The sequence below is a fragment of the Pyxicephalus adspersus genome, chromosome 6 (assembly GCF_032062135.1).
Source record: "Pyxicephalus adspersus chromosome 6, UCB_Pads_2.0, whole genome shotgun sequence".
NCBI lineage: Eukaryota > Metazoa > Chordata > Amphibia > Anura > Pyxicephalidae > Pyxicephalus > Pyxicephalus adspersus.
This window is the reverse complement of record NC_092863.1, coordinates 2,822,874-2,849,845: the sequence shown is the minus strand read 5'-3', so window position 1 is coordinate 2,849,845 and position 26,972 is coordinate 2,822,874. Positions and strand designations below refer to the sequence as shown.

Below are 26,972 nucleotides of genomic sequence, written 5' to 3'. Positions count from 1 at the left end.
CATGGAAAAGGTTAAATGAGTTAAAGTTTACAATCCTGTTAAATTCAGCAAATCCTGACCCTTTTTTCTGGTTAATGATTGCTGTTCAAGGAATAGTAGGGGTTATTATAAAAACAAAGTTCTATTTTGCAGTAAATTAAAGGAGTTTTGTTCACTAAAGAATGCATATCTGTGGTTAAGGTAGGTTGGTTCCAGCTGCCTACAACTCCTGATTTTATTGTACTATATTTTCCCTAAATGTATTCTTTGACAATTTGTACCTGCCTACTCAAGCTTGTTGAAGGTTGAGTAAAGTGCATTCTCTGGTCAGGTGTAAATACATCACACCCATCATGTGTGACCACTTCTCCCTGAAGTGCTTTGAATTTTTTTTGACCTGTTATCTTGTTAGGGAAAAGTAGTTATACTAAATTTATTTTTTTTATTATTAAAAAGGAATCATATCTGCTATTCATTTGAAGCAGTTTCAACTATGTTTTTGTCCCAAAGAAATCCTTAAACTGAGTTTGAAGTTTGGGAAAATCCCTACATGAATGGGACACATGCTATGTGCTTTGGTTTTAAACACATTATTACCAAATACCACCATTTAGCTTCTAAGGCCCTTGGTTTGATGCCCCGGGCTGTCGGGTGTTGTTGGCCTTGGAGTTATGCAAACTAAATCTTAGGAGAGGTCAATCTTCTACAGTTTATGATAACTCTGGTAACTTCTGGAGGAACCTTAGGGTTCGACTGAACCCCAGTTGTGAATGGCTGGTCTACGACTACTTTAAGGAGATGCAGCTCCTCATAAATAATGCTAAATAGCAGTTGATTTTCCATCTTGATCTCAACTTGTGGCTACATCTAAAACACACACTGTACATATGGGGTTATAACAGAAAAGAAGTAGGCCTCAAAAGGAACCTCTTAGGTGAAGGGGTAATACCTATGGAAACCTGCAACTGATATTGATTTTTATTGGAGCCTGGTGAGCAAGAACAAAGATAAAAGCAGAATTCAACCCAGCTGGGTGGGAAGAAATTATAGGTGGGTGGCAGCCCCTGTATTGTGACCCAGTTCACCAGTAACCACCCAAATAAAGCCGGGGTTTTTGCTGAAAAGTACCAGGTGGTGAGCCCGGCTCAAAGGGGCTGGGGAGAACACGGGAGAGTATATTACATTTGTTAATCTATAGCCTGAAATAACAATGTGGAAAGAGACAAAGCAGAGTTAAAATAATACAAACAGTACGCACAAGTAGGTTTGACAGATTCCCCTTAAACAAATACTAAACAACCATTGAAAGGTTAAAAACATAATGTTTCCTTAGGTTGTTAGCAATTGTCTAGCTGCCTATAAACAGCTGCAGAGTTCAGATAGTGGCTAGCACTTACACGCTGAAAAATACTCAGAAAAAAGTAAAATCCATCCTTAAACTCTCACCAACACTTCCTTGCATCCATTTAATTCACTGGAACATGTCGCCCTGCTGGTCTGTGAAAGACACCTGACATTTGCAAAATCAATCCTTCACTCTTTATTGTATTATATTTACTAATGTCAAATATTGGTCAATGTAAGATAGAAAAAATATAAAATATTTACAAAATAATGACAAGTACCATATTTTTAGAAATATAAATTTTATTATATCAGTGCTATAAGCCAGATGTTGGGTTGAAGTGATAGGGTTTACCAGGAGTGCTAAAATGCAAACGTTTGAAAAAACTGCAGTAATGTAGAGGAAATGTTATGTGTACTTGATGGTTCCAAGTTCAGCCGTTGCAACAAGAGGCAAAGGTTAATTCAGGTTTTTTATGGAGTTGTGTTTTCCATCAAAGTAATCTTCTGTTCTATAAAGTGTTGGCAGCTCATAGGTGTTCTGCTTCTTCATACCTTGCTGGAAGAAGAAAGGTAAATAACAAATGAATACACAGGAAGGGAAAAGGGTCATACATCCACACATTTTTTGTGTTATAGGAACATTCTGGTTGGCTGTGTTGCCTGCTGCCTCAACGGTGCTCGAAGCTTCATTGACATGATGTCTATGTCCTGGCTCAATGTCTTCCTAACTCAGCTTTTTTTCTACACCTGCTTCTTGTAATATCCGTAAAATAAAATCATCCAGAAATGTGTAAATGGCTGTGATAATTCTAGTTTGTTATAGGTTTTCTCTTCTGTATTGTGAGCTGTTTATGTGCCGTTCTTTAATCCACTAAGACGCAACTACACTTTTAGAAGAAAACACATGCACCCTGCTGCCTTCAATTTTATGATGAAGTCAAGCAAGTATATACCCATGTTAAGTTTTTATTGTTGTGTTTGTCTTGGTGACCACTGCTAGTGGAACAGAATTGAACAAAAGGAAATTGGAAATCTTTGAAAAGAGACAACAGCTTCATTGATGATGGGGAATAAAAAGTTTTCTTCTAACTTCTCTGGGACAAAAGGTGAGATGAATCCTCCCCAATGGGACATAGCAAAACAAAAAATAAATAAAACTGCTCAAACCCTCTAAAACTTAAAAAAAAAAAAAAAAAAGAAAAAAAAACGTAAAGATCGCATCATATGACTGAATACCAAAGCTAAATAAAATCAACTTGCAGAATGTCCGATTTTTCTATGGAGTAGTACTTTGTATTTGGTTGCACATCACTGCGCAATAGGGGAAAGCAAATAAACTAAAGTATTCTGCAGTATTTGTTGTCTTCTGGTAAATTTGATGAGTAAGAGAGTCGACCTGATAAACTGAAATTAGTCAAGCATGGATTTAAACATATGAACTAATTCCCCAAAATGGTTATTAGTACTGCCTGAGATTAGGAAAGGTGAGAATGACCTACTTGTATAGTATAACATTGATGTAAATGCTAATGCTAAAATTCTGCTTGCCTACACAGGAGCAAATCTGTTATCTTATCAGAAAACTACAGCTTTGATCTTAGACTTTTCATAAAAGTATGTTCCTTTTGTTAATAATATTAATATTAAACAGTATTTATATAGCACCAACATATTAATCAGCGCTGTACAATAAATACGGGATGGCAAATGACAGACAGATACAAACAATGAAATGAAGAGGAGAGAACCCTGCCCAGAAAAGCTCTAATTAAACTTACAAAATAAAAAAATGAACACGTGCAAAATAGATATTGGGAAAAAAACAGTGAAGCCAATAAAAGTATTTTAGTTTTATGTTTAGCTTTAATATTATGATACATCAATCACCATGAGAAAAAAAAAAGTTGTTTGTGGGGCCACAGCAAAGATAGCAATAAGAAAACCTAATTCTTTGTCAACTTATATTCATAACTGCTTGGCCATACAAATTAGTTGTTAATGATCAGGACATTTGACCATCTTTGTCTGTAAATCAACCCATGCCAGTTTGCCTATCCACATACCAGATCTTAATAAGCACTGCATCAGAAAAACTTGAATTGAGATCTGGAAGAGTCTGCCTACTCCATACTTATTTAATTTCTGACAATACTGTATTGGAGAACCTGGTCCAATCCCTGGTGATGCTCGTGGAGTAATTTTAAATTTGCAGAGTTGCAGTATTTAGTGGAAGTAACACCTTTACTAAATCATAAGCAGGTTCATGGCTGCTTCATACAACCGTGGCCTGTTTGTTTGGACCGAAAAAGGAAATATAAGTATTTATCAGTATGTGGGTAATTATTTATACCTTTTGGGTCTGGGTTTGAGTCCCTGTGAACATGGTGTGTAGTTAGTTGGCCTATATTCTATTTTCTTTAAACATGTTAGTGAGCCCATTTATGTCAGAGAGAAGTTAAGCTCAGTGTTAAAAAAAATAAAAATAAAATTTCAATAGTTCGATTACTGCTAAAACAGGTTTTATGGCTCTGGATCTTTTTGGATGTCCCACCACCCGTCTTATGAACTTCTGAATGTTTTCTGCTAGTTGGCTTATACCTTTTTTCCTAAAATACGTTACTAAGATGCAATGTAGAAGGTGATAGCCTGGAGTAGCTTTCTCAACCCTTTTACCCCTGAGGAACCCTTCAAATAGTGTTCAGGACTTGGGAAACCCCCGCTACTTCTTGGTGGGGTCAGTGGGAAAAAGTGTCCCACTCTTATAGACAACTAAAAACATCATTGGAGACATGCAGCTGGAGGTATTGATGGAGTTCACCCCAGAACTATGCAGGCAACATCAAATATGAAGTCAGTCAACTACAGTACAAGGAACTGCTAGCAACTTTTTAAGGAAGCCTGGTGTTCCATGCAACCCTGGTTTAGAATCTGTGGACCAAGAAGTGGAAACACTGGCTGTAGAGTAGAAGCCTCCGCTCCCATCTGTTCCACTGCACATTATTTAAATTGCTTAGTCAATATTTTTGTTCTGTTTGGCCGGTCCATTATTTATCTACCATAGGTCAGTGGGATGCTTTGTTTTTAAGTAGAGGGTAGGAATGCTGATTATCCAAAATTCCAGGAGTTTAAATCCTTCTCTGATCATTTCTTGTGGTCCTGGACAACCCCTCTCGTCATTCACTTGTCCCGTGGGTTGCTATTAGAGCTACTTTGTCAAGTGTTTTTGGAGAGAGAGTTTATTCCTGCTGTATTTCTGTACTTGGCTAAAACTTTTTTTACTTAAGATAAGGTATTTTAGAGGTGGTAAAAGCACAAAGGGTAAGAAGAATGATAAAAAAAAATGTTCCTTCTGAAACCTTGTATTCCTGGTCAAGTCACTTCTCATCTCACATGTTTGATTCATTGTAATTTGAACTGACTAATTAGTTTTATTACTTAAATATAATATACTTGATATATAATAGATAAAGTATTTAATACTTTATTATTTACCTAAAGTAAATTAGGTAGATGCCATGCTGGTGTTAAAGGGGGAGTTAGCTTAGGGCAGAAGAATTACTGAACTAGCCATTTTACTACTCACATGTCCCAATGGCTAAAGTGAAAACTGATTTTTTTTCCATTGGACTATTTCGTATTTACCAAAAATAAGTTAGTGAGAGGCTTTGAGAAGAAGAATTAGTTTGGCAGGTAAGATGTTTTGCAAGATAACAAAAAATCCAGAGCTTTAATTTCACCAAGTTAAAGCCTTGTAGCAAACCACTTCACCTCTCACACCCCATTGACTCCTCTTTGAATTGCTTTGTCAATATTTTTTTTTCTACTTGGGTAATACAATTTTCTCCTAAAATAGGTTAGTGAGTTTTTTTGTCTTTGAGAGGAGGTGAAAGCATAGTGGGTAAAAAGAAACAATTCCAAGAGTTTTTTTTATTCAGTCACAAAGACGGGCGAGCCATTCCATCTCTCGTATATCTTAATAGCTGTAGTGTGAACAGTTTGATCAATGTTTTTTTTTAAATAATTTAACAATTTCCCAAAATAAGTTAATGAGCCACTTTAGGAGTGGCTTGGCAGAAAGTAATATTTTGTAGGTCTGTGGCTGTAGTTTCAACTTTTTTTCTGCATGGCCAATAACTTTTTACCTAAAATAACTTATTGAGATACTGTGTGCATGGGAAGAGATAAAATCTGTCATGAAAAAAAAAACCCTTCACAAACCACTTCACCACTTCCCTCTCCTAATAACTGTTTAATTTTATTTTTTCTGTTTCGCTGATACATTAAGTTAGCAAGATAACCTGTGTGAACAAGGAGGTGAAAACTGACCTAAAAAGTCCCAAAAATTATGAAAAGTTCTAATCCTTCTGTAATAAAGACTTGTGGCTTTAACAAACCTCTTCATGTGTCCTGTTTGGCTGTAGTTTGAACTGCTTAGTCATTTTTTATTTGACTAATACCTTATTTTTCTAAAACGGATTAGTGAAATCTCATTGTGTTTGAAAGGAGATAATAGTTCAGAGGATAAAAACTGTGGCAAAAATGCAATCCAAAATTTTTTTTATAGTTATTGGCTGTGAACAAACCATGTTATGTGTCCCATTCCCTGTGGTTTAAACCTCATTGTCATTTTATTTTTACTAATGGTTTGGTAAACTGGACTTCTTTGAAAGGAAATGATAGCTTTATAAGGGTAAAAAGACTGGAAGTTCTAATCCCTGCAGAAAAAAAAAAACTTTTGACCCCGGTCAACCACTTCACCTCTCACAGCCCTCTGTTTTTTTGCTTCATCTGCTTTATTAATGTTTTTTTCTAATACATTTTATTTCTAAAGTAGGTTAACCAGCCACTTTGTGTTTGAGGGTTGGAAATATTTCAGAGGATAAGAACTCTGCATCCCTCAAAAAATTCAGGTGTTTCACACACTCGGCTATTAACACTTCTGGTACTACCAAGCCCCTCACTTAACATATGTTCCACTTGTCGTAGTTTGAACTGTTTGGTATTTTGTTTTTCTTTTTTGCTAAATACTTTCTTTTGCTAAAGTAAATTAGTGAACTAATTTGAATTTGAGAGGAGGTTATATTTCAGCCTTTTGGACCTGAGAATGCACCTACACCTCTCACATGTCTTAGTGATTTTTTTTTAAATCTTTTGCTAAATAGTTTTTTTAATGGGTTAAAAAATATTTTTTTAACAATTTAGCATGTTTCTTGTGTTTGAAATGAGATGACACCTCAAAGGGTAAAATAAAAACTTCTAACTGAAGAAAAACTTTCTGCGTTAAAGTTATGTGACCCTAGAGAGGCCAATCCATCTTTCACAAGTCCCCATTTCTTTGGCTTTAGCTGCCAATGCTTATCTCCATTTGGCTATTGGTAATTATTAGGTGATTGAGCAACTTCCCACTTGAGAGTTAGAGGAAGCTCAGAGGATATACACAGGTATTTGGGCAGTGTTCTTCTCAGCCCCTTTTAGCCAGGCACACCACCAATGCTCAGGCTGGGCTTTGTGTGTGGTGAAATGTCAATGAGAGTCAGCAACCTGCCTGCTTTGCTTAGTAGATTTATACTTAATTTATACTATAATGATACAAAACTTTTTGCATCTTGTCTGCCCACTTTTTATCCACCCCGCTACAGCTTACCCCCACCCAGCTGGAAAAATAATATTATTCAGTATTTATATAGTGCCGACATATTACGCAGCGCTGTACAAAATCCATAGTCAAGTCACCAGCTGTCCCTCAGGGGCTCACAATCTAATGTCCCTACCATAGCCATATGCCAATATTACAGTCTAAGGTCAATTTTGGGGGAAAACGGCATGTAGAATGTAGGAATGTAGAAGGAAACCTGAGTACCTGGGGGAAACCCACACAAACCATGCAGATAGTGTCCTGGCCAAGATTCAAATCTGGGACCTAGTGCCGCAAAGGCCAGAGTGCTAACCACTGAGCTGAGGAGAACACTGTTTGGGTAAGATAAATATAAAATCTAGGTATTCTTTTTGCTATGAGTTATTATTATTAATATTATTAAACAGGATTTATATAGTGCCAACATATTGCGCAGCGCTGTACAATAAATAGGGGATAAAGCATTATGGCACTGGAGAAGCCTCTACAAATCCTATGCTTCATTGTCTGTTGTTTGAACTACTTTGTCAATGGCCTTTTTTATTTAGTTTTTTCTTCCTAGTGTTTGAAAGGGGATATTAGATTAGAGGTTTAAATTTGTAAAGAAAAAAAAAGTTGGGTTATTTTATCAATGCTTTTTTCAATACTTGGCTAATGTCTTTTTTTCCCCCAAAAAAATAGTTGTAATGACGTTTGGGTGTGGGAATAGGTGATAGCTCACAAGTTATCATCTTTTAGATAATGCCTTGTGGCCCATGACAAGCAAAGTCAAATCCCACTGGCAATGCTTTAAACATCTTTTTTAATATTCTTTTATATTTTTCTAAAATAGGTAAGCAGCTCTGCATTTCAATGGAAATATTAGCTTCAGGGGTAGGAGCTCTAGCAAATTAAATATCTAGAGTCTGAATCTCTCCGAGATAATGCCTTCGGTTCTAAACAAGCTGATTCAGATTACTCTGGCTGTTTTTTAAACTTGCTTTGTCAGTGTTGTTTTTTCTAATTAGTTAAGACCTTATTTTTTCCAATACAGGTTAGTGATAAAAAAAGAGGTGATAAACCAGAATAAAGAGCAAGCGTTTCACCCTAATCTTCCAAAGCCCAAACCTTTTTTTTTTCTGAAAACAGTAGGGAGGGTTAAAACCATTGTCAAGTTTATATATATTTTTTTCTTTTTGTTTTGTCTCCGGGAAATTTCCTTTAACTTTCTGTCCTCTAGAGTTGTCAGGAAATGAGAGGGTATCATTCCAGTGTAAAGGAAATCACAGTAGTGAGTCTTCACTGTCCTCGATATTTTTGTTCTGATACCACAAAATGTTGGATTTTCACTCACATTTATTCCCCTTTTTCCCCAACCCTACACCAAAAAAAGTTTTGTATTTAGTTTTAGGCTATGAGCAGCTTTGGGTTTGAGGACGGTCGTAGCTGAGATGGTAAAAGCTTTGCCTGAAATGAAAAAAAAAAGATTTTTAATCCCTGTTCTGCTTCATCTCTGACATGTCCCATTGGTTTTAGTTTCAGTTTAATTCTGTGTGAAAGGGAGTGATAGCTCGGGGGATAAAGAAGAAAATAAATATAAAGTTTTAATTCCTCTGAATCAAAAGCTTTTTGGTCTTGGACAAGCCACTTTAGCTCAGATATCTCATTGGCTGTGGTTTTGTCAGTGCTTTTTCCTAATATCCTATTTTTCTCAAATAGATTAGCAACATACTGTGCATTTGAGAAGAAGTTAAGATGTAGAAGGTAGGAATTGGTGAATAAATTTAAGTTTTCTAATACCCATGATTTAAACTTGTAAAAAACATGTCCCATTTATTGTAGATTGAATTCTTTTCTTAGTGCTTTTTTATATTTGTTTTTTTTAACTATATTAAGCCATTGAAAAAACTAGCATTGGTAGTTCAGGTGTCAGTCGGTAAGATGTGTAAGAGTCTTGTCCAGGGCGATGAAAGACAGCTTGTTGTACAGTGACACAAGCTTTTAGCTCCGGGGCCATAGGTAAAATTCTTTACTCTCAGAGGTATCACCACTTCTTGAAAACAGAACCTATCACTAACCTATTTTAGGAAAATACTGTTTTGGGAAAGAAAAGTCACCCAAAAAATACACATTGATTAAGGGATATAAACCACATCCAATAAGGGGAGAGAGGGTCAACTGGTCACAATGGACCACAAGGCCTAAACCTGCGGAGATTGAAACTCTCAATTGAAAGGTTTGTCACTAGCCAAAGTTCTTACCCACTGATCCATAACTCCATCTCAATTATCTTTTTGCTCATGTCCCTGTTTCTAAAATGTAAGACATCAGTCAATTAGAAATATAATCGATTAATAAATTAGAACTCCACCAAGTTAGATGTGAGATGTGGAGTGACTTTTTCAAGGTCAAAGAGATATTAGAATGCATTATTTATTTTATATATTAGCCTTTTTGCTAGCTATCAGCTCTTCTCTGACACAGAAATGGCTAACTGAGTTTAGGAATATTAGATATAGTTACTGCTTAAGATATCCCACCCTTCTGGGACTACAGTGATTAGTCTTTTCTTGGAAATATAAATTGGAAAGCACAGACTTCACTAACTAGCCAGAGATATTACCATGAATTTAGGTGTTTTTTTCTCCCATTTCAGGAAAATGATATGTCCAACTAGAAAAATAAGCAGCTAAAGAATTAGAACTCCAGCTGATTTACCTCTGAGATAACTTCTTGACACCTACTTCATTCTCCAATGCCAAGAACATAAGACATTGGCCAAAATAGCAAAACTAGTACTCGCTCCAGCCACATCTAAACCAGATATACACTCCTATTTAATAATAAAGTATTAAATCCAGGACTAAACTAAATGCTACAATAACAGAACTGCAAGCTTCTTGAGTTACTTTATAAGCATTAAAAGTAGCTCTGTGTAGTCTCACTCTGGGATTGAAACCCATATCTTAAAGTTTGCTAGTCAAACACTTAATGCACTTAGTTACCTCCTGTCAAAGAATAATTTGTCCATTCTTTTATTTATGAAAAACAAAAAAGTTAAGAAATTCCTAAAGTATGCTATAGGCTTACGACTCAAGCACCAGACTAAGAAATGATAGCTTTCTTAAGTACCAGATATTCCTAACCAAGTTAGGTTTATTGTCCTATTTTAGAAGCAATGACAATTTATAATACCAAAAACCATCAGAACTTAAACTGATTTCACAAGTACCAAGTATACACCATCTACTAGATTGTAAGCTCTTCGGGGCAGGGTTCTACTCCTGTATCACTGTCTGTATTAGTCTGTCATTTGCAATCCCTATTTAATGCACAGTGCTGCGTAATATGTTGGCGCTATATAAATCCTGTTTAATGATAATAATATACCATCTGCCTAGGATTTATTAAAAATAAAAAACCTTAGGAACTCAAGAATCTCTAACATATTTGCCATAGGTCTCATGCTTTAAGATATCCTCTGCCTTCAGTCAACAACTTGTCTGTTTTTATAATTTAGAAAGGGATGACGCAAATAATAAAAATCAACAGTTGGGTTATCTCCTACCTTAACCAAACCCAAACCTCAATACCACTACAAACTCTACTCAACATTCACAAGGTAAAACACATCAATTAAAGCCGGAAGCAAGATTTTAATCAATGTTGGTAAAAAAGGAATTGGTTTAATTTGTCAAATAATTATGTGAGCAAATCTCAACCGAACCCTATTTTTCAGGGTCACCAGAAAATACTAAATAAATGATGGATACTATCACTGACAAATCTAAAAAAAATACTCTTTAAGGGGGACGAGAAGGGGGAGACAAATTCGTCTTCTCTTGTTCTTTCTAAAATCGTTGTCTCCATTAGATCTGATGTGTAAATCCATACCAGTGGCATAGCTTCTAGTCATAGGTAGTCTACTTTAGTATTCCCATGGCTGGGGATTTTTTGGTAGACAATTACATCCCCAAAATAGGAGTTATGTAAAGCATAGATGTTGAAAAGATCTGTGGGACCCTTGCCTACAAGACAGAGGGGGTTTATATGTCTCTAACCTGAGATCTACTTTTTTTTTTTTTTTAATTGTAATTTTTGAGTTTTTTTAAATATTAAACAAAAACCATCAACAAATATAAGAAGGAAGCCAAGAAATACAAAGTAATAATGTAACATTAACCAGGAAGAAAAAACATATATGACTCTTGTAAAAAAGTCATTAGAAAAGAGTATAACACAATATAATCATTCTGGTTAAGAGGTAGCAATAAAACCAAGACGTTCTTTCAATAAGCTTATTATATAAGCAGCAGAAACATATCTTGCGATACAAATGTCTAAACAATTTCTAGGTGAAACGAAAGAGATCTACTTTTTTATCTATTGTTAATAGTCCAGTTAGTAAATTGCCGTGTTACTATTTTTATTTACTCATGTTTTTAAAGTTCTGTAACATTATGCATATCTATGTATAAACTATAGTATACAGAAAATAAAGGATATTACTATAAATGGTATTGGTTTGTATTTATCTGTTAAAAAATGAAGTTAGTATTTATACTAACACTAATAACACAAAGGTGTTTATATTATTAATCTCCATATTTCTTTTTGGTTAATAGTGACCCTTGTTGGTGTCTAAAAATGCTTAAACTTTGCCATTGTTATGTGCCAAGGGTGAAGGATATAAAGAAAGACTTACGTACTAAACTTTTGAAATTATGTTTTTCTGAATAATCTTTTTGTGATTTGGAACTCTTTACGCCTTGTTCTAACGGAAATAAAAAAAATAATTCTAGTACCCCTTTTAATGCCGTCTTTTGTTCCCTGAAGCCTGCAGCAATACTCCTTGTGGTATCTCAGGGTGGTACATAGCCATCATGTCTGTGTGCATGACATCATCACTCAACAGCAGATGTTACTGACTTTTTTTGTTTTCCAGGCCTTTCTAGGGATCACATTCCATACCTGAACAAGCTCTCTTTCCTCTGAAATAAGTGCCTGTGGTTGGATTTCAGCCCCTCACCCAGCACTAAGTATACATTCAAAATGGCTGAGAGTGAATTCATGGCTGCTGGCAGTGGAGTGGATGGGGGATGGGATAGGAAAACGTTAAGCTGCTGCATTGATGGCGACTCCTGCAGGCTGCAGAGGACTAGACGGGAGACTGCACTGAGCGTGCACACTCCAAGCACACACACTGAGCAACTGCTATTCCCCGAACTAGAGGGTAGAGAGAGAGGCAGAGAGAGAAGAGAAAAAAGAGAGAAATGGAACAGGGTATAATAATACAAAGGCAGATAAAAGAAATAAAGGAAAAAAATATAAAAAGGGAAAAACACAAAAAAGGGTTGATGCTACTTGGTTATGCATGCTTTATAATTATTCCTACCGCCATATTTGCAACCCCAAGAATGACTTTAGCAATTTCACACTTACTGGGTCAATAACAAAATGCATTTGGTCCTGCCAATACTTCAATCTAAGAATGAGAAATTGAGATGAAGGAGACAGGGTAAGAACAGAGGAAATCAGAGACAGAAAGACAGAAAAAGAGACATCTAAACGTACTACTTTCTATAACTTCTCGGGCAAATGCTCTCCTCTATACCTATAAACATCAACTAATTTGCACAAGTAATACCTCAAATCTCTTATTTTTTGTGAGGATGAAATATATATCAAAAATTTCTTATCAGCATGGTCAAGTCAAAGATGGTGGACCTTTTCCTTGCTGCTGTAAGAACTTGGATTTTAGGCTTCTTAGCACTATTGAAAATTATTTTCCGACTACTAAATGTTAACTTTTTTTTTAACGTTCAGTCAATACGACATAATATTACAGATCTATAGAATAAAAAATACTGGATTTTCTCAGCAATAATGAGGCTTTCAAGTTGCACCCCATACCTCCAAATTTTCCCTTGTAAACTGATCATCTGCCATGTTTGCAAAACAGAAAAGGGCTGAAGTGGTTAAGTGATTTCTAATCACATGCAATTTTAATCATTTTTGTGGCAATTTCACACTTTATATTTTCCCCATTTTCACCATTAAACATCTGCAGATAAGAAGCTGCCACCGGTACGTCATGCCAGGAGCTGGGCAGCCGTGCCAGGTTTTTTTTAACAATCTGTATACGGCACTGCTGCCCCTTCTCGTGCTTGATGATTATCAATAATCAATATCTTCCCGGAGGCTGCTAGGAAACCTCTAGCAACAAAGATTTGCCTCCATGCCCTCATATTACGGAGCCTCTTGTGCTGTCCCTTTTTTATCCTTTATCGCCCTGCTTTTATCAGTCACTGACGCAAGAGAGATAATGGACAGTTGAGAAGAGAAAAATGCATTTTCCACCCTGTAATTTTTCAACTAGAAAAGACATAATATTACTAACAGCATTCGTTTTAGCAAAAAGAATAATGCTAATTGTTTGCTTTTTTTTTTTTTTTTTAAAGATCCCTTTTAGATCGAACACTAGATTAAATCTCCAATGGCTTTTTTTTCTTACCACATTTTAGGACTTAGTAGCAGTTGTATCTCTGCCCCCTTTACAAATTTGGCATCAGTCAATGCAGTAAGGGACAAGTGCTATCCCTTCTGCAATAAGTATTCTTACCCTCATGATAGTTATGTCACAAGATGGGCAAATATAGTCTATAATTCAGAGAAAATGTAAATATCAGTTAAGATTTAATGGTCACCTTTATATATAAATACATATATATATATGTATATATATATAGGGGAAAGTAACAGTATATTTGCAAACATGCACCCAACTCGTTGATATTCCTCTTGCCAGGGTTCCCCCACTGCTTCTTTCTCCGTCACAGCCATTAATATTGGTTTCAGACATTATGGGGGAAAAAGAGGTGTCACTTTGTCACTTTCCCTGTCCATGGATAGCGCTCAAACCTAGCAACTAGTGTCCAGACTTCTAGGTGTGGCTACAGACTGCAGCCTAACGTTCGAGGCCTTTCCTCCACAATCTTACTGTTCATAGTTTATTTTTTTTAGTGTTCAACTTCAGTTCTTTCAGCTATGGAGGCCCACCATCAAATATGGTGATGCCAACTCTTCTAGACCACCAACCATCCATCAAGGCATTTTTAATATTTACCTAACTCCTTATAATAGTCAACCCACTGCTTGCCTCGGGGCTCTTGAATGAAGAACTGTGATGGATCACCCCATCAGCCAGGATTTTCTACATTGCAAAGAAGCTGGGTCTAAATATGGAATGATGTAAAAAATAAATATTTTTTTTTAAAAGGTTCATCTGCAAATGGATGGAGTGGGTGGATAATAAGCAAATTCAACTTCAATTCTGAGCTATGGTCAGAGATATTAGTGAACATTATGTGCTTACACAGAGGGTGCCATTACTAAAAAGAATGCTTATTTAGCAAAGTGAGTATGTACTGTACATATCTGATCTCACTTGTTGCTTTCACATAAATTCTTTGTTCGCTAAGCTACATTTTAGAGAGGTCACGGGTGTCTGAGGCCTGTAACTCCAACATGTGTACCTCCCAGCAAAAGAAAGGCATGCTGGTATGTCTCTGGAAATTTATTTTTATTACAACTACAGGTCTGTATTAGATGCAGGCCTAAATTCAGCAGTGAGAAGGCCATATGTATTTCCATGGTAACCAGACTGACACAAAGCAACCGACGACCAGCCACGGCAGAAAGGAGTGGGAGGACGGTCAACATAGCAATCACAGCTGTGAAGGCAGCACCTAACAGACCCCAAATAAACATAATTATTCATATACTTTCACCTCCATTACTACCGATTATAAAAATATATAGTATATATGTAAACATTTTTGGAGAATTTAGAAAAAAAGTGTACATTTTTTTTAATTTTGTGGATGTACTGTGCAAACCACTGACTGAAATTCCCAGCATGTGAAAGAGCTTGTTATTATAAAAAGGACATCAGTCTATATCCCAATCCAAAGTATATGAAAATATTCCAAACCTGAAATCAAAATATTTTAATTGAAGAGCACTCTCTCCATCTCTGTTGTCCAAGGGCTGATTACAGGGTCTTTTTGGAGGCCAGAAGATTTCAAATTTACCAAAGGAATCAAACAATTTGCACTAGGGAGACTAATTTTTTATTGAGGTTGCAGTATTATTGATGAGTTTACATGTGCTTTTAAGTTGAAATAAAGTTTGGCATCAGGCAAGTCCTTACTGCGGAATGGGAAAGGCAATATTATTTCTGCAATAAGTACAGGTAGTCCCTGAGCTATGGACATCCGACATACGGACGACTCCTAGATAGGGAGTCGTTCAGTCAATACGACATAATAATACAGATCTATAGAATAAAAAATACTGGAGATTTTTCAGCAGTAATGAGGCGTTCAAGTTGCACCCTAAATTGTACAGGTAGTCCCTGAGTTATGGACATCCGACATACAGACGACTCCTAGATAGGGGCTTCCCTGCTTATTCTTGTGCAGGACGGAGGCTTGATGGGGCGAGGTTCGCATGACTTGCAGAAGTCTTTTTGATGTTCTTCAACCTCTTGTAACTCTTTAATGACCAAGACAAACTCTGCAGTTGTTTCTTTTTGCATATCAAAGCACAGCTCGCTCCAGAAGTTAATGAATGCCTAGGCTCCATAAAGTTTTTTTTTTTGCTTTGTTTTTTTGCTTTGTTTGTGATTAACCCACAGCGAGGATTTTATACAGTAACTGATACCACACTGCCTAATAATATGTTGAGACAAACATCTGTCTTAATTGCATTTATTAAAATAATGTACCTGTTCCGACTTACATACAAATTCAACTAAAGAACAAACCTACAGTCCCTATCTTGTATGTACCTCTACCTGTATTCCTGATTGTTGCCCAGCTGTCAAATTTTGCTATACTGCACATTTAATGTGCGTTGTTTGCCAGGCATTCCCAGCAATCGGAACTTCCCCTGTGGGCGCTGGGTCTGAATAAATTCCTGTGCGCCTGTACAAGAGTTGGGTCATCCTGGTCGGTCATTATCCCACCAATCTGAATTTGTTGGCAAGGCCACACGAGAACGTTCTATGCCAAAGCTATCCCTAATACAACTCAAATGTAAAGCAAAGAGGGAGCTTTAATCACTAAACACAACCAATTTATACCTTCACCTTTTTTAAAAAAATTGGATTGGGCTGGTTGGTTACGAACATACCTTGCATTCAATACTTACTGATTCCTCTTTACGTTAGCATGTGAGGGGGATTTATGAAACTTATTACAACTAAAAACTTTGTTCTATATATAAAATGTAACTACACAAAAAATCTCAGACGCATAATTAGCAAAAGTGTATATTTTTAGCAAAGTGCTGAGACTGTCCCAGATTTTTTTTTAAAGCCTGAATGAATGTTATAAATGTCTTTTATGTCTGCTGATGGAAGACAGCTACTATGTTGATGTGAAAAACACACGGGCATGGCGCTAAGCGAGGCTCCATGCTGCATGCACTTGCCAGGAAGGAGTTAAACCCTTTCATGGTTGTGTTGCCCTCATTCGTGTCAGGCCGAAGCCTGCACACAGTGATCCTGTCTCTTCACAACATGGCGTGTGTCTCGTTCTGTGCATTCATACACACAGCGCTGCCGGGGAGCATACGAGTTCACACAGCTTTCTTCATGCTGCGGCTGAGGGCACTGGAGGGAAAATTGTGCCCTGCGTTCCATGGTGTGGGGGGAGAGAGCGAGGCAGAACAGAACACGAGTCAAGATGGTTTAGAAGTGATACCACCTGAGGGCGAGAAAGCTGAAGGGGTTTTAAAGCTAGAAATGTATCCAGGATGTCAAAACTCTCTACCAAACCAGCACAATTTATTCTGAATGCCATACAAAGAAGTGCAAAACCTGGCCAGTATTCTAAGCATTTGTTTATAAGCCATGGAAGGAGAATATGCGGGATGAATTACCTTTCCATTGTATGAGTCTGCATTCTCTTTGTTGTATATATTCCAGTCAAAATGAAGTGATGGCCTACCTTGGTGGGATGACCTAACCACCAAACAATTGTTCCATAGAGCAATCTTGGCAATTATAATGTCCATGGCACCCTTGTCGTTGAGAAACCCTACCATCCATCCAGAAAAATCCATGGAGGGTGCCACCTCTAGATTGGTTGGCCAGTCAAACCATAGACAATCATTTTTCAATCATCTCCTACGTATTGTTGGCCGATCATCTTTTATTTCAGATGCTTGCTACGATATTAAATATAAGCAGGGACAAGAATGCACTTCATCCAAGTGCCACTAATCTGCATTTATTGGTAAGGTCACACAAGGGCAATCCATACCTATGTGATCCATAATATACCTCAAATGTAAAGCAAAGAGGTAGTTTTAATTCCTTAGTTTTTTCCTTGCAACGTGAGCGACAACAATCTGATTTCCAGTACCTGACACCCTTTAATAAGCTGTGTCTGTAGCATTCCCTTCCATCACACAATATAGCACCGCAATCCTGCACTGAAATATGAAGGTTGGGCTAAGTTTTCTTTGTTCAGCTGTAACATGACCAGGAACGGGTCTGGCCACACACCTAAAACGTCTCACAATACGTGGATACCATATAAATATTGATTCTTCTGCAGAAAGCCTTGTGGCTTTTATAAAACCACCACGGTGGCTATATTCTAGAGACATTTTTATTATTAAAACCTTGTGTTAATATACTGCCACCAGCTCACACAAGACTTGACAAAGAAGCTAACAATCTAATGAGGAGCTTTACAATCTTTTTCGATTATAAATGGCATTTTCTGGAGAATTAGAAAGCATTATGCCAGTTCTGAGCCATAAGCTCACCTTGGTTACATTTCACCCAATGTCTACAAACACCCAGCTAGTGCCATGAAGAGCGGCTTGTTATCCTGGGTGCAGCAGCTGCAAGCAAGCACTACGCTACCATCCAGAAAAAAAGTGGAGGAAGCCTGGCAGCCAGGTAAACAGATATGAAGAAGAGGGGGCAGAGTATGCAGAGGGGGATGGGAGTTGTATATGCGGCTGGCCATGGAGGAAGCCTGGAGGACAGCCAAGGAGAAGCTGAGTGGGCAGGAAGCCATCAGCATGATGACGCATTCTCCAAACCATTATAAAAAATGAAAGAAATGTGGGCGGGTCAAGGAACACAATTACAATTAAACAAGGTATTAAATGGTTTTCCCAGGATAAAAAGGTGATCAGGGGCAACATAGTCTAAAAAAAAAAAGGATGAAATTTGGAAAATGTTTCGGAATAATACAAAGAACTCACTGATAAGTGAACACCAACCTTAGAATTTTTCATCTGAATATCATACATGGTTAAGATCTCATGAAAGCAAAAGATATTCATGTGATTTATAGTTTTAACACAAAGATGGCATCTTTAATGTTAATCCAAAAGATTCTGATAAATGAAACCCACATCTCCTTGTCAGCCTAAAATGGCAGGTAAAAGAGAAAAAGAAGGCATGCCTAATATTCTGCAGAGGTGTATGAAAATTCACTACAAGTTTTGTAATAAACACACTTTAAGTTTTCTCAGTCCAATAAAGGCATACCCCAGTATACACCTTTGCCTCTACATGTCCGGTAGTATCCCACACCGTGCAAGCATTGTGCACACTGCTGACACTCCCCTCCACGCTGAGCCAACAGCACAATGCTAAAAATTCTAACAAGATTAAAAGAAGGGCAAAAGGATTATTTGTACAATGGCATTTATAGGGTGTGTGCAGTGCCAAAATGTTCACTACTGTCTGAGCAAAAACAGCCTTGGAGCTTTGCTCCTCCTTAATTATTTCCACCAACTCCACACACACACACATACACAATGCAAAGATTCACTTCTATGGTCCCTGCGAAGAGCACGGACATTAAAGCAGAACTTTAATAAATAGAATCCTTTTGGCCTGTAAATAGGAAATTGATTGTTGCAGCAGAATGGGGTTTGAGTAGTTTAAGGACATTCCGCAAAAAAGGAAGCACAAGACTAAATCAAAATTATTATTTTGCCCATCTTTGCATAGTATGTTATTATTATTATTATTATACAGTATTTATTTAGTGCCAACATATTACACAGCGCTTTACAAAGTCCATAGTCATGTCACTAACTGTTCCTCAAAGGAGCTCACAATCTAATGTCACCTACCACAGTCATATGTTAATGTCTTATATGTTAACCTTTAATACAGTCTAAGGTGAATTTTGTGGGGAAGCCAATTAACCTAACTGTATGTTGTTGGAATTCGGGAGGAAACCAGAGTACCCGGAGGAAACCAACACAAACACAGGAAACAATACAAACTAGGCAGGACACATACAAACTAGTGTCCTGCCTGAGATTTGCACCTGGGACCTAGCGCCCCAAAGGCCAGAGTGTTAAACTCCTATTGGCGGCTATGGTTTATGGTGAACGCTGGTGAATTCAGGTGCCTAGTGACAACACATGGTTTTTATTGGGAGCTTAGGTACCTGTAGGAAACTTTTCAGCAGTAATTATTATTAAACTGTATTTATAAGGTGCCAACATATTAAGTAACGCTGTACATTAAATAGGGGTTGAAAATGACAGATACAAACAATGACACGGGAGGAGGAGGAAAGAACCCTGCCCAAAAGAGCTTACACTCTAAGAGGTGGTGGTAATGAAGTATTGCAGGAAGTACCATACAAAAGACTAGTTAGTTTGCTGCATGGACAAAATAATTAGCAATAAAATCTATCAGAAAGGTGAAGCTGGGATTCAAGTTGCAAGTGTTCTGGTTCATAGTTGGTACTTTTTTTTTTATTATTATAATGAAAAGTGAACACTTTGATCCATCATGCTGTAGTGCCCTAATGAAGTAATTACCATATATCTGAAACATGAATAAACCCAGCAAAGGTGCTCTTCTTCTATATCTCATTTACACAAAGATATATATATATATTAGTCAAAGTTTCCAAAATTTGTACAATGAAGCATGACTATATGCAGGATTCTGAGAATTGGAGGCAGAACTCTGCTCTGCGCTCAGGAGGCATTGAGGGTGGCAAAGGTCATGTAGCTGCAGGCTGGACAATGTCGGTGCAAATCTCCAGGGAAAAAAGGAAAAGGACGATACTTGGGAGAGGGTCAGCAAGTAATCAGAAACGTATGGCTATGTACAGAGGAACACTGAAAGCACATAATAGGAAATAATGCATCTGTATGTGTAAACTGAATTTCAATAAATATTGATTTAAACACAAGAAATCCACAGTTGTGAACAGGTTTATACTAGTGTGTGTATCTATAGTGGGATAAATAAATAGATAGATAGATAAATATGGATATGTATAACCTTTATTTTTGGTTTCTGTATGGGACTTTATTCATTCTATCAATACTGTTTAAGTGACGTAAGTATATTTACTGCTTCATTTCAGAAACAACAAAATATTCCTACTGTTAGTATTTAGTACTATGGGTCGCTCAGCTGATGATGGAAAACACTGTACAATTCACGAGAACAACAGGCCACTTTTATTAAATGTAATATTAAAAGCAATGTCAAGCAAAAATACCCTTTCAATAACAAATGTATTTTAAAACGCTCAGATATAACTCTTTTAAACCTTAACGCTATCTATACTAATCGTATTGAAAATGGGAGTGCAGTTATTACAGCAGTGTTTTTTGCTGAGTATCCAACAAGTTTCAAGCACTGAGGGCTGGTGATGTGGTTGGAGAGAACAATGATTATGCTAGTTATTCATTTTGTTGACATAGGTGTGTTTCAACTCGCTGCTTGTAAAATGCTACATTTTGCCTTTTTGTGAATTAGTTGTAATTAAATGCAAAATGGTGATGCAAGCCAAAAGCAGGATGTAATAGAAAGTCCTGCACCCTCACACAGATGTGGGGATTGCACAATATTCGTGTTCACCGCTAAAAGTCAGTTTGTGTTCTATAAAAGTGTATGTAGCTGTATTATTACCTGCTCCTAGGACCTACTCCAGTGCAAAAACAATGCAGAAATATCCAAGCAAAAATAATCAAACCTGGGTCTGGTTGCTTTAGGTGAATGAATACCTTCATCCCACTGCTTTCCCAACTCTGCCTGCATGCATGTAAAATGGAATGGGAGGGAGAAAGGTCAACTACAGGTCACAGCATACCCTAAAAACCTGCTGACTGGTCTGCAGCTACATAGCCTCATAAGCAGCAAGCTATGATGCACATTTGCTATTATGGCCAACATAGAGTAGCAGCTCTTTTACAGGATCAGACCAGCACCCTTTCTAATGCACATCAGTGCATGCACCCATGACCCTGTCACCCGTTCACTGGTTGTCCCTAGACCATTTTGGTAGGTATTAACCATTGCATACTAGGAACATTCCATACTACCTACTATTTGAAGATTACCTTACCCAGTTGTCTAGCCAAGCCATTATGACTTGATATGTTGCTTAGATCCTAGCACTTGCCATTTTTGCTGCTTTCACACTTTATCTTTAGGAACTGACTGTTCACATACTGCCTAATATAACCCCCTCCTCTTTTCTCATTGACAGAAGAAAATGTAACAAGCTAAACAATGATTTAACAATCAGTCAGTGATTTTAATATTTTGGGTATTCAGTGTACATGTCAGTAACAATAGCCTTAGGTATTATCATACAGCATGTTTTGTTTGAACCTGCCAATATGAATTAGCCATACAAAGGGAAATATTATTACATTTTGTACACAGATACCAGTCACCTACAGGACTGTTGAACCCAAAATTTTGCTAAACTTGGGGTACATTTTCAGTACAACATTGAGGGTGTCTTTTACATTTTTCTATTTATAATTTATCCCTTCCTAGTGTGTTATATTTTCTTTTCAAGTAGACAAGGTAAAATTGCAGGGGGTATTACAATAATAAAGGGTTTTATTTCATACTAAGCATCTCTGCGTACAAGGTATCGGATTATGGGCCCAAGAGAGTGTCTGGTCCTAATACAACAAGGTTTGTTTTTGGCATTTGAGTGTTTGAGAAAAATAGACAGATGCCTTTAACCAATCATGTGCCAAAATTAATTATAGGCAAAATCTATCACCGCAGTCACAAATGAAATCATACGTTAAATAGGATGGTCTCACCCAAAATCTGTTTGGTATCATTACAACAGCACTTACCTGTCAGACCACTGAGGTTCCAAGGAATCCTGGCCTTCTATCTCAGGTCGGTATGAACAATAATAATGTTTTAAGTTTCAGAGAATTGTCTTTTCAGTGTACTATCTAAGCTCTCTAAATCATTCTGAAAATCTCACTGAGCTTTTAGAACAGGGCAACTCAACCCATCAATAGGATGCTATTCACTCATCTATACCTATATTCCAAAGTTCATAACCAAAGTATATTTTGGCCTTTCTTATCCTTATTAACATGGAGGAATTCTTATAGTAATGTTCAACTCTAAAGAGACCTGGGCTAAAAATGAATATATATCTACATTGTTATGTTAAAGTTAATAGAAACAAAAAATAAATAGTGTAGTGTTTAATTTATAAAAATCATCGTGAAATGATTGATAATGTTCAGAAATGGAATATAAGAATTGTAATTTCATTGGTAGTCATTGCAAAAATGCCCCTTTACATTGGGAAGGGAACCCACATGAACTAGCAATAAGTGAAAAGAATACCTTTCCTATACTGGATTGGATTCTGACATTGGAAATCAGTGCAAATAATGCACCTAACATTTTACTTAATTGGAAGAATGCTCCGTTACATTAGTGGTCAGTGGAAATAATGCCCCCCTAACACTGAAGGTCACAGAAAGAATGCCTCCTTACATAGGAGGTCAATGGGAAGAAGGCCCTGTTATATTGTTGGATAGTAAAAAGAATACCTCCTTTACACTGGTAGTCCGTGGAAAGAATCACCCCTTACATTTGTGGCCAGTTAGCAGATTGCTACATTATTTGTCAACTAAGTGTTCCTTTATATTTATGGTCTCAAATCTCTAGTTCTGTCAAGTGAAATTGGTGCCGGAACTAAAAAAGCACCTCAAAACATATGCTGAAAACCAGAGAATGCACCCACTACTGCTTACTAAACCTCTAGCTACCTATGGATGGACCATGGTTGAGAATGGATGGTCTTTACATTTATAAAACATGGCACTATTCTACTGCTAAACACTGCACATGATAACTGACCTGAAACTTGGAGGTTTAGTTTATCAAGCCCCATGAGTCTAGCACAAGTGCACCTCGCAACTTCAAAGAGTCTTCTTTTACCTGCTGTAATAATTCTGTGTTTATGTAATGCACCATATAGTATGAGTGGGGTATATTTAAAAAGGAATGTTTAGGTTCCTTTTCTTTAAAATGGATCTAAACCCTACTTCGATGGCATTGAGGTTGTTAAAAGGATGTGTATTATTTGCAGTTGTCTAATTTTGATTAAAATTAAAAAAGCCTTTACCCATCTTAGTACTGCGGCTCTCTGCATCCTCGCTTGCCAACATGCATTTGGTTCAATGCCAGGAATTGGTTACTTGGTGGCTTCAGAAAATTATTTGGGACATAGTTGTCACTCAATACCAGGAGGCATCTGAATTATGTATTTTTTTCATAAATCTGCACATTCTGAAATTCTTTCCAGCTTTTATGAGATTCTAATTACTGGTTTTAGATTTATTTTAAAGAGAAAAACAAAGTAACATAGCAAATTAAACTTTATTACCCTTATCTGTTGAGAGGTGTATGCTGCTGTTGGTAAGCTAGATCATGTGTTGAATTTTTGAGTTGAACATCTCTGGAGGGATTACCATTACCATTTGACTTTATATATATATATATATATATATATATATATATAAAGTCAAATGGCAGTGTCAAATTTCTATAATGCAGAAAAAAATGGGAAGTGAATCGGTAAAAGACATACCCCATTATTAAAGCCTTGCAGGAGGGACAAAGGCATGACCACAATCCAGGGTCACACGTCACACTGCAAAAATCTCTGAGAGATCTATGAAGCCAACCAAGTGACCTCCAACACTGCATGAAATTTGTGTGTCTAATCTGCGTCTGTAATACTGACTTATACTATAAAATAGAGATCCAGATTATACTACACATAGGAATATGAGGTAAGCACTAACCCGTAGGAAGGGAGGGATAGAAGCGCTGGATAATATTCTATTAAAGGCTTGAGGTAGCAGCAAATTGTCCCTCTCTGCCCGTGTCACTTCCTCTTCCATGAAGGACACGTGATGAGCCACCATCTTCACAAAGGCCTGCAGAGAAAGATCAACATCAATGTAGAATATATTTAAAAGGGAAAAAAAGTCCTTTACCTTTACCAGCCATCCTTAGCAATTAAGTCTGTTTAAATTTTACATTGTACACATTCTCATACAAACCAAGAATATGTCATAAAACATTTTCTGGTATAGTTTTAAAAATTTAGATAAAACCTTGTAAAGGTGGCAGTGACATCATTATTGAGATACACATATAACAGAGCTTTAGGAGTTATCAAAGAGGACTATCCAAAACTTGATGCCTACAGAAAACCACAGAAGGAGAAAGATACAAGAACGGTCATCCTGCACAAGAAGCAGCAGTGATTGGTGTTTATTACCGGAAGCTCCTGCATACTAGAATGCAGCATTGACGTGGAAGAAATGCACAAAGCACACTGACATTCATGTGACAACACACACAACTCTCGTATATTGACAATATTTGTTTATCCCAGAGTTCAGCGTCAATAGCGGAATAGTTTCTCCTCCCTTAAGAACCTAGTAAACCTGTGTTTAGCTCTTCTTTACTAATACAGATTATATATCGTTTTATTATCCCTCATTGGCACCAATCTGATATGGATCTGAATATGACAAATATCTTGCTCACAATCTGTGGAAGGACCAGTTGTATATACTTTTTATCTAAAAAGCAACCTTATTACGTAAAGATTATATCCTTACAGCATACCAGACACTAGTAAACAAAAAGGAGCTTAAAGCCGCATACACACATGCAATTATAGTTGTTGGAAAGGATCTTTCTCAATCCTATCCAATGACTAAGCACTCCACGATGCATGAACAATGCTGTACATACAGCACCGTTCTGCTCTAGCAACCAATAGTTAAAATAGACCAATCACCAACATTTTTACTTGATATAAAAGGGTAGATAACCCTTTTATATAAAGTACAAATTATCTTTAAATTTTTTTTCTACCTTTCTGTTTTTACCCAGTTCTTGGGCCTGTGCGGAGCTTTTCCTGCAATGGGAAAAAAAAGTGCCAATCTCACGCATGTGCAATGTGATCAGAACTTTTTTTTCCCCATTTACAGCTGGCTACGCCACCCAATTTAGCCCCTGCTCAGTCAGAGATCAGGTGACGTAGCCTGAAGAAGGAAGAAGATGGTGACGCTTCAACTGTGTCGGGACCAAGGTGAATTCCAGGATAGGGCAGGACCAAGCCTCGGCGGAAGTAAAAGTAATTTATTTTTTTTTTATTTTAAGTATAGTTCCGCTTTAAGGTTTCTCTCTTGTGTCTGCTCCTCAATGTGATGGATACAAGAGCAACACTTGAGCAAACCAATAGGCAGCACTTGCACCACCAGGAAGGAGTGTTGGAGCTTTACACTGCACTCCTTCACAGTACAAATTAGAAGAGAGAAGACCTGACCCCTGGCGTGTCACAAGGACTAGTTTTAGGTAAGTATTTTGGGCATTTTAGAAAAAAACTGAAAATACGAGGGGGTGCTAAGAAGTTCCTGGCTTTGCCCCCTTCCAGATGAAATAGAAAAATGAGAGTGGTGGCATATGACAGCCTAATATCTTAGTATTTAATTGTGCAAATATCAGGTCTTTGCGATTCTTAAAACTGTTTTTTCTTTTAGTGAGAAGCTGTGATGGCAGAGGCACAAGCAAGTTTCACGTCGTTGGAGTTACGGGAAGTCATGAAGTTTTTGTTTCTCCAGGGAAAGTCAGCAAATGACATTCACACTGAGATGTCACAAACACTGGGGGAGAAGTGTCCTTCCTACAGCACTGTCAGAACCTGGATATCTTGTTTCAAGACCGGGCATTTCACCGTTGAAGATGAGCCCCGCAGTGGGCGCCCGCCAACCTCAACTGACCAGGCAACCTGTGATGCTGTCCATGAGCTGATTATTGAGGACCGGCGAATATCCGCAAAGAAGATAGCCCAGATACTTGACATCTCACGGGAGCGTGTTGGGTTTGTTATCACCACTATCCTAGACATGGCAAGCTTTCAGCGAAGTGGGTGCCCAAATGTTTGAACAGTGATCAGAAGAAGGAACGAGTTGAAGCATCCAAAGCCGTTTTGGCCCATTTTGAAGCTGCACAGGACTTTTTGGCTAGGTTAGTGACTGAGGATGAAACCTGGCTCCACATCTATGATCCTGAACCCAAGGAACAGTCAGAGGAATGGCACCACAGCAGGTCCCTGCGGCTGAAGAAGTTCCAAACCCAGAAATCAGACAAAAAAGTCATGGCATCCATTTTCTGGGACTAAGACAGTATTCTGTTGGTGGACTAACTTACCTCAGGGCTCTAGTATCACCGGACAGTATTATGCTAACCTCCTGGGTCAGCTGTAGGAGGCAATTAAGACGAAACGCCGTAGAAAGTTGACCAAAGAGATCCTTTTTTGCAAGACAATGCAGCTGTGCACATGTCCAACGTTGTGGCTGCCAAATTGAACACCCTGGGATTCCAACTGGTCCACCATCCCCCTTCAGACTATTATCTGTTCCCCAATTTGAAGAAACACCTGAAGGGGCAACGTTTTGAGGACATTTCTGACGTCATAGATGCTGCTGAGAGCTGGTTTGTGGCCTAACCAAAGGACTTTTATTTGAACGGTCTAGAAAAGCTGCAACTACGCTGTACCAAGTGCATCAGTCTCAGGGGGGAATATGTTGAATAAATGTGTTATTTCATAACTCTGGCTCTCCTCTTTCTGTGCTAAGCCAGGAACTTCTCAGCACCCCTTTGTAAATA

General features: G+C 37.5%; 1 protein-coding gene across 1 annotated transcript in view; it reads right to left on the bottom strand.

Annotated features, from left to right (window-relative positions):
- Nucleotides 1–1,608: 1,608 nt before the first annotated feature.
- BCAS4 (breast carcinoma amplified sequence 4) overlaps nucleotides 1,609–26,972 on the bottom strand; it is a 39,644-nt gene continuing 14,280 nt past the window's right edge. Inside the window, exons 5-6 of the mRNA XM_072413656.1 lie at nucleotides 24,089–24,223; nucleotides 1,609–1,882 (exon numbers count right to left, since the gene is read on the bottom strand). Of these exons, the coding sequence (XP_072269757.1) occupies nucleotides 1,784–1,882; nucleotides 24,089–24,223 (234 nt within the window). The 3' untranslated portion in view covers nucleotides 1,609–1,783. The remainder of the gene's footprint in view (nucleotides 1,883–24,088; nucleotides 24,224–26,972) is intronic.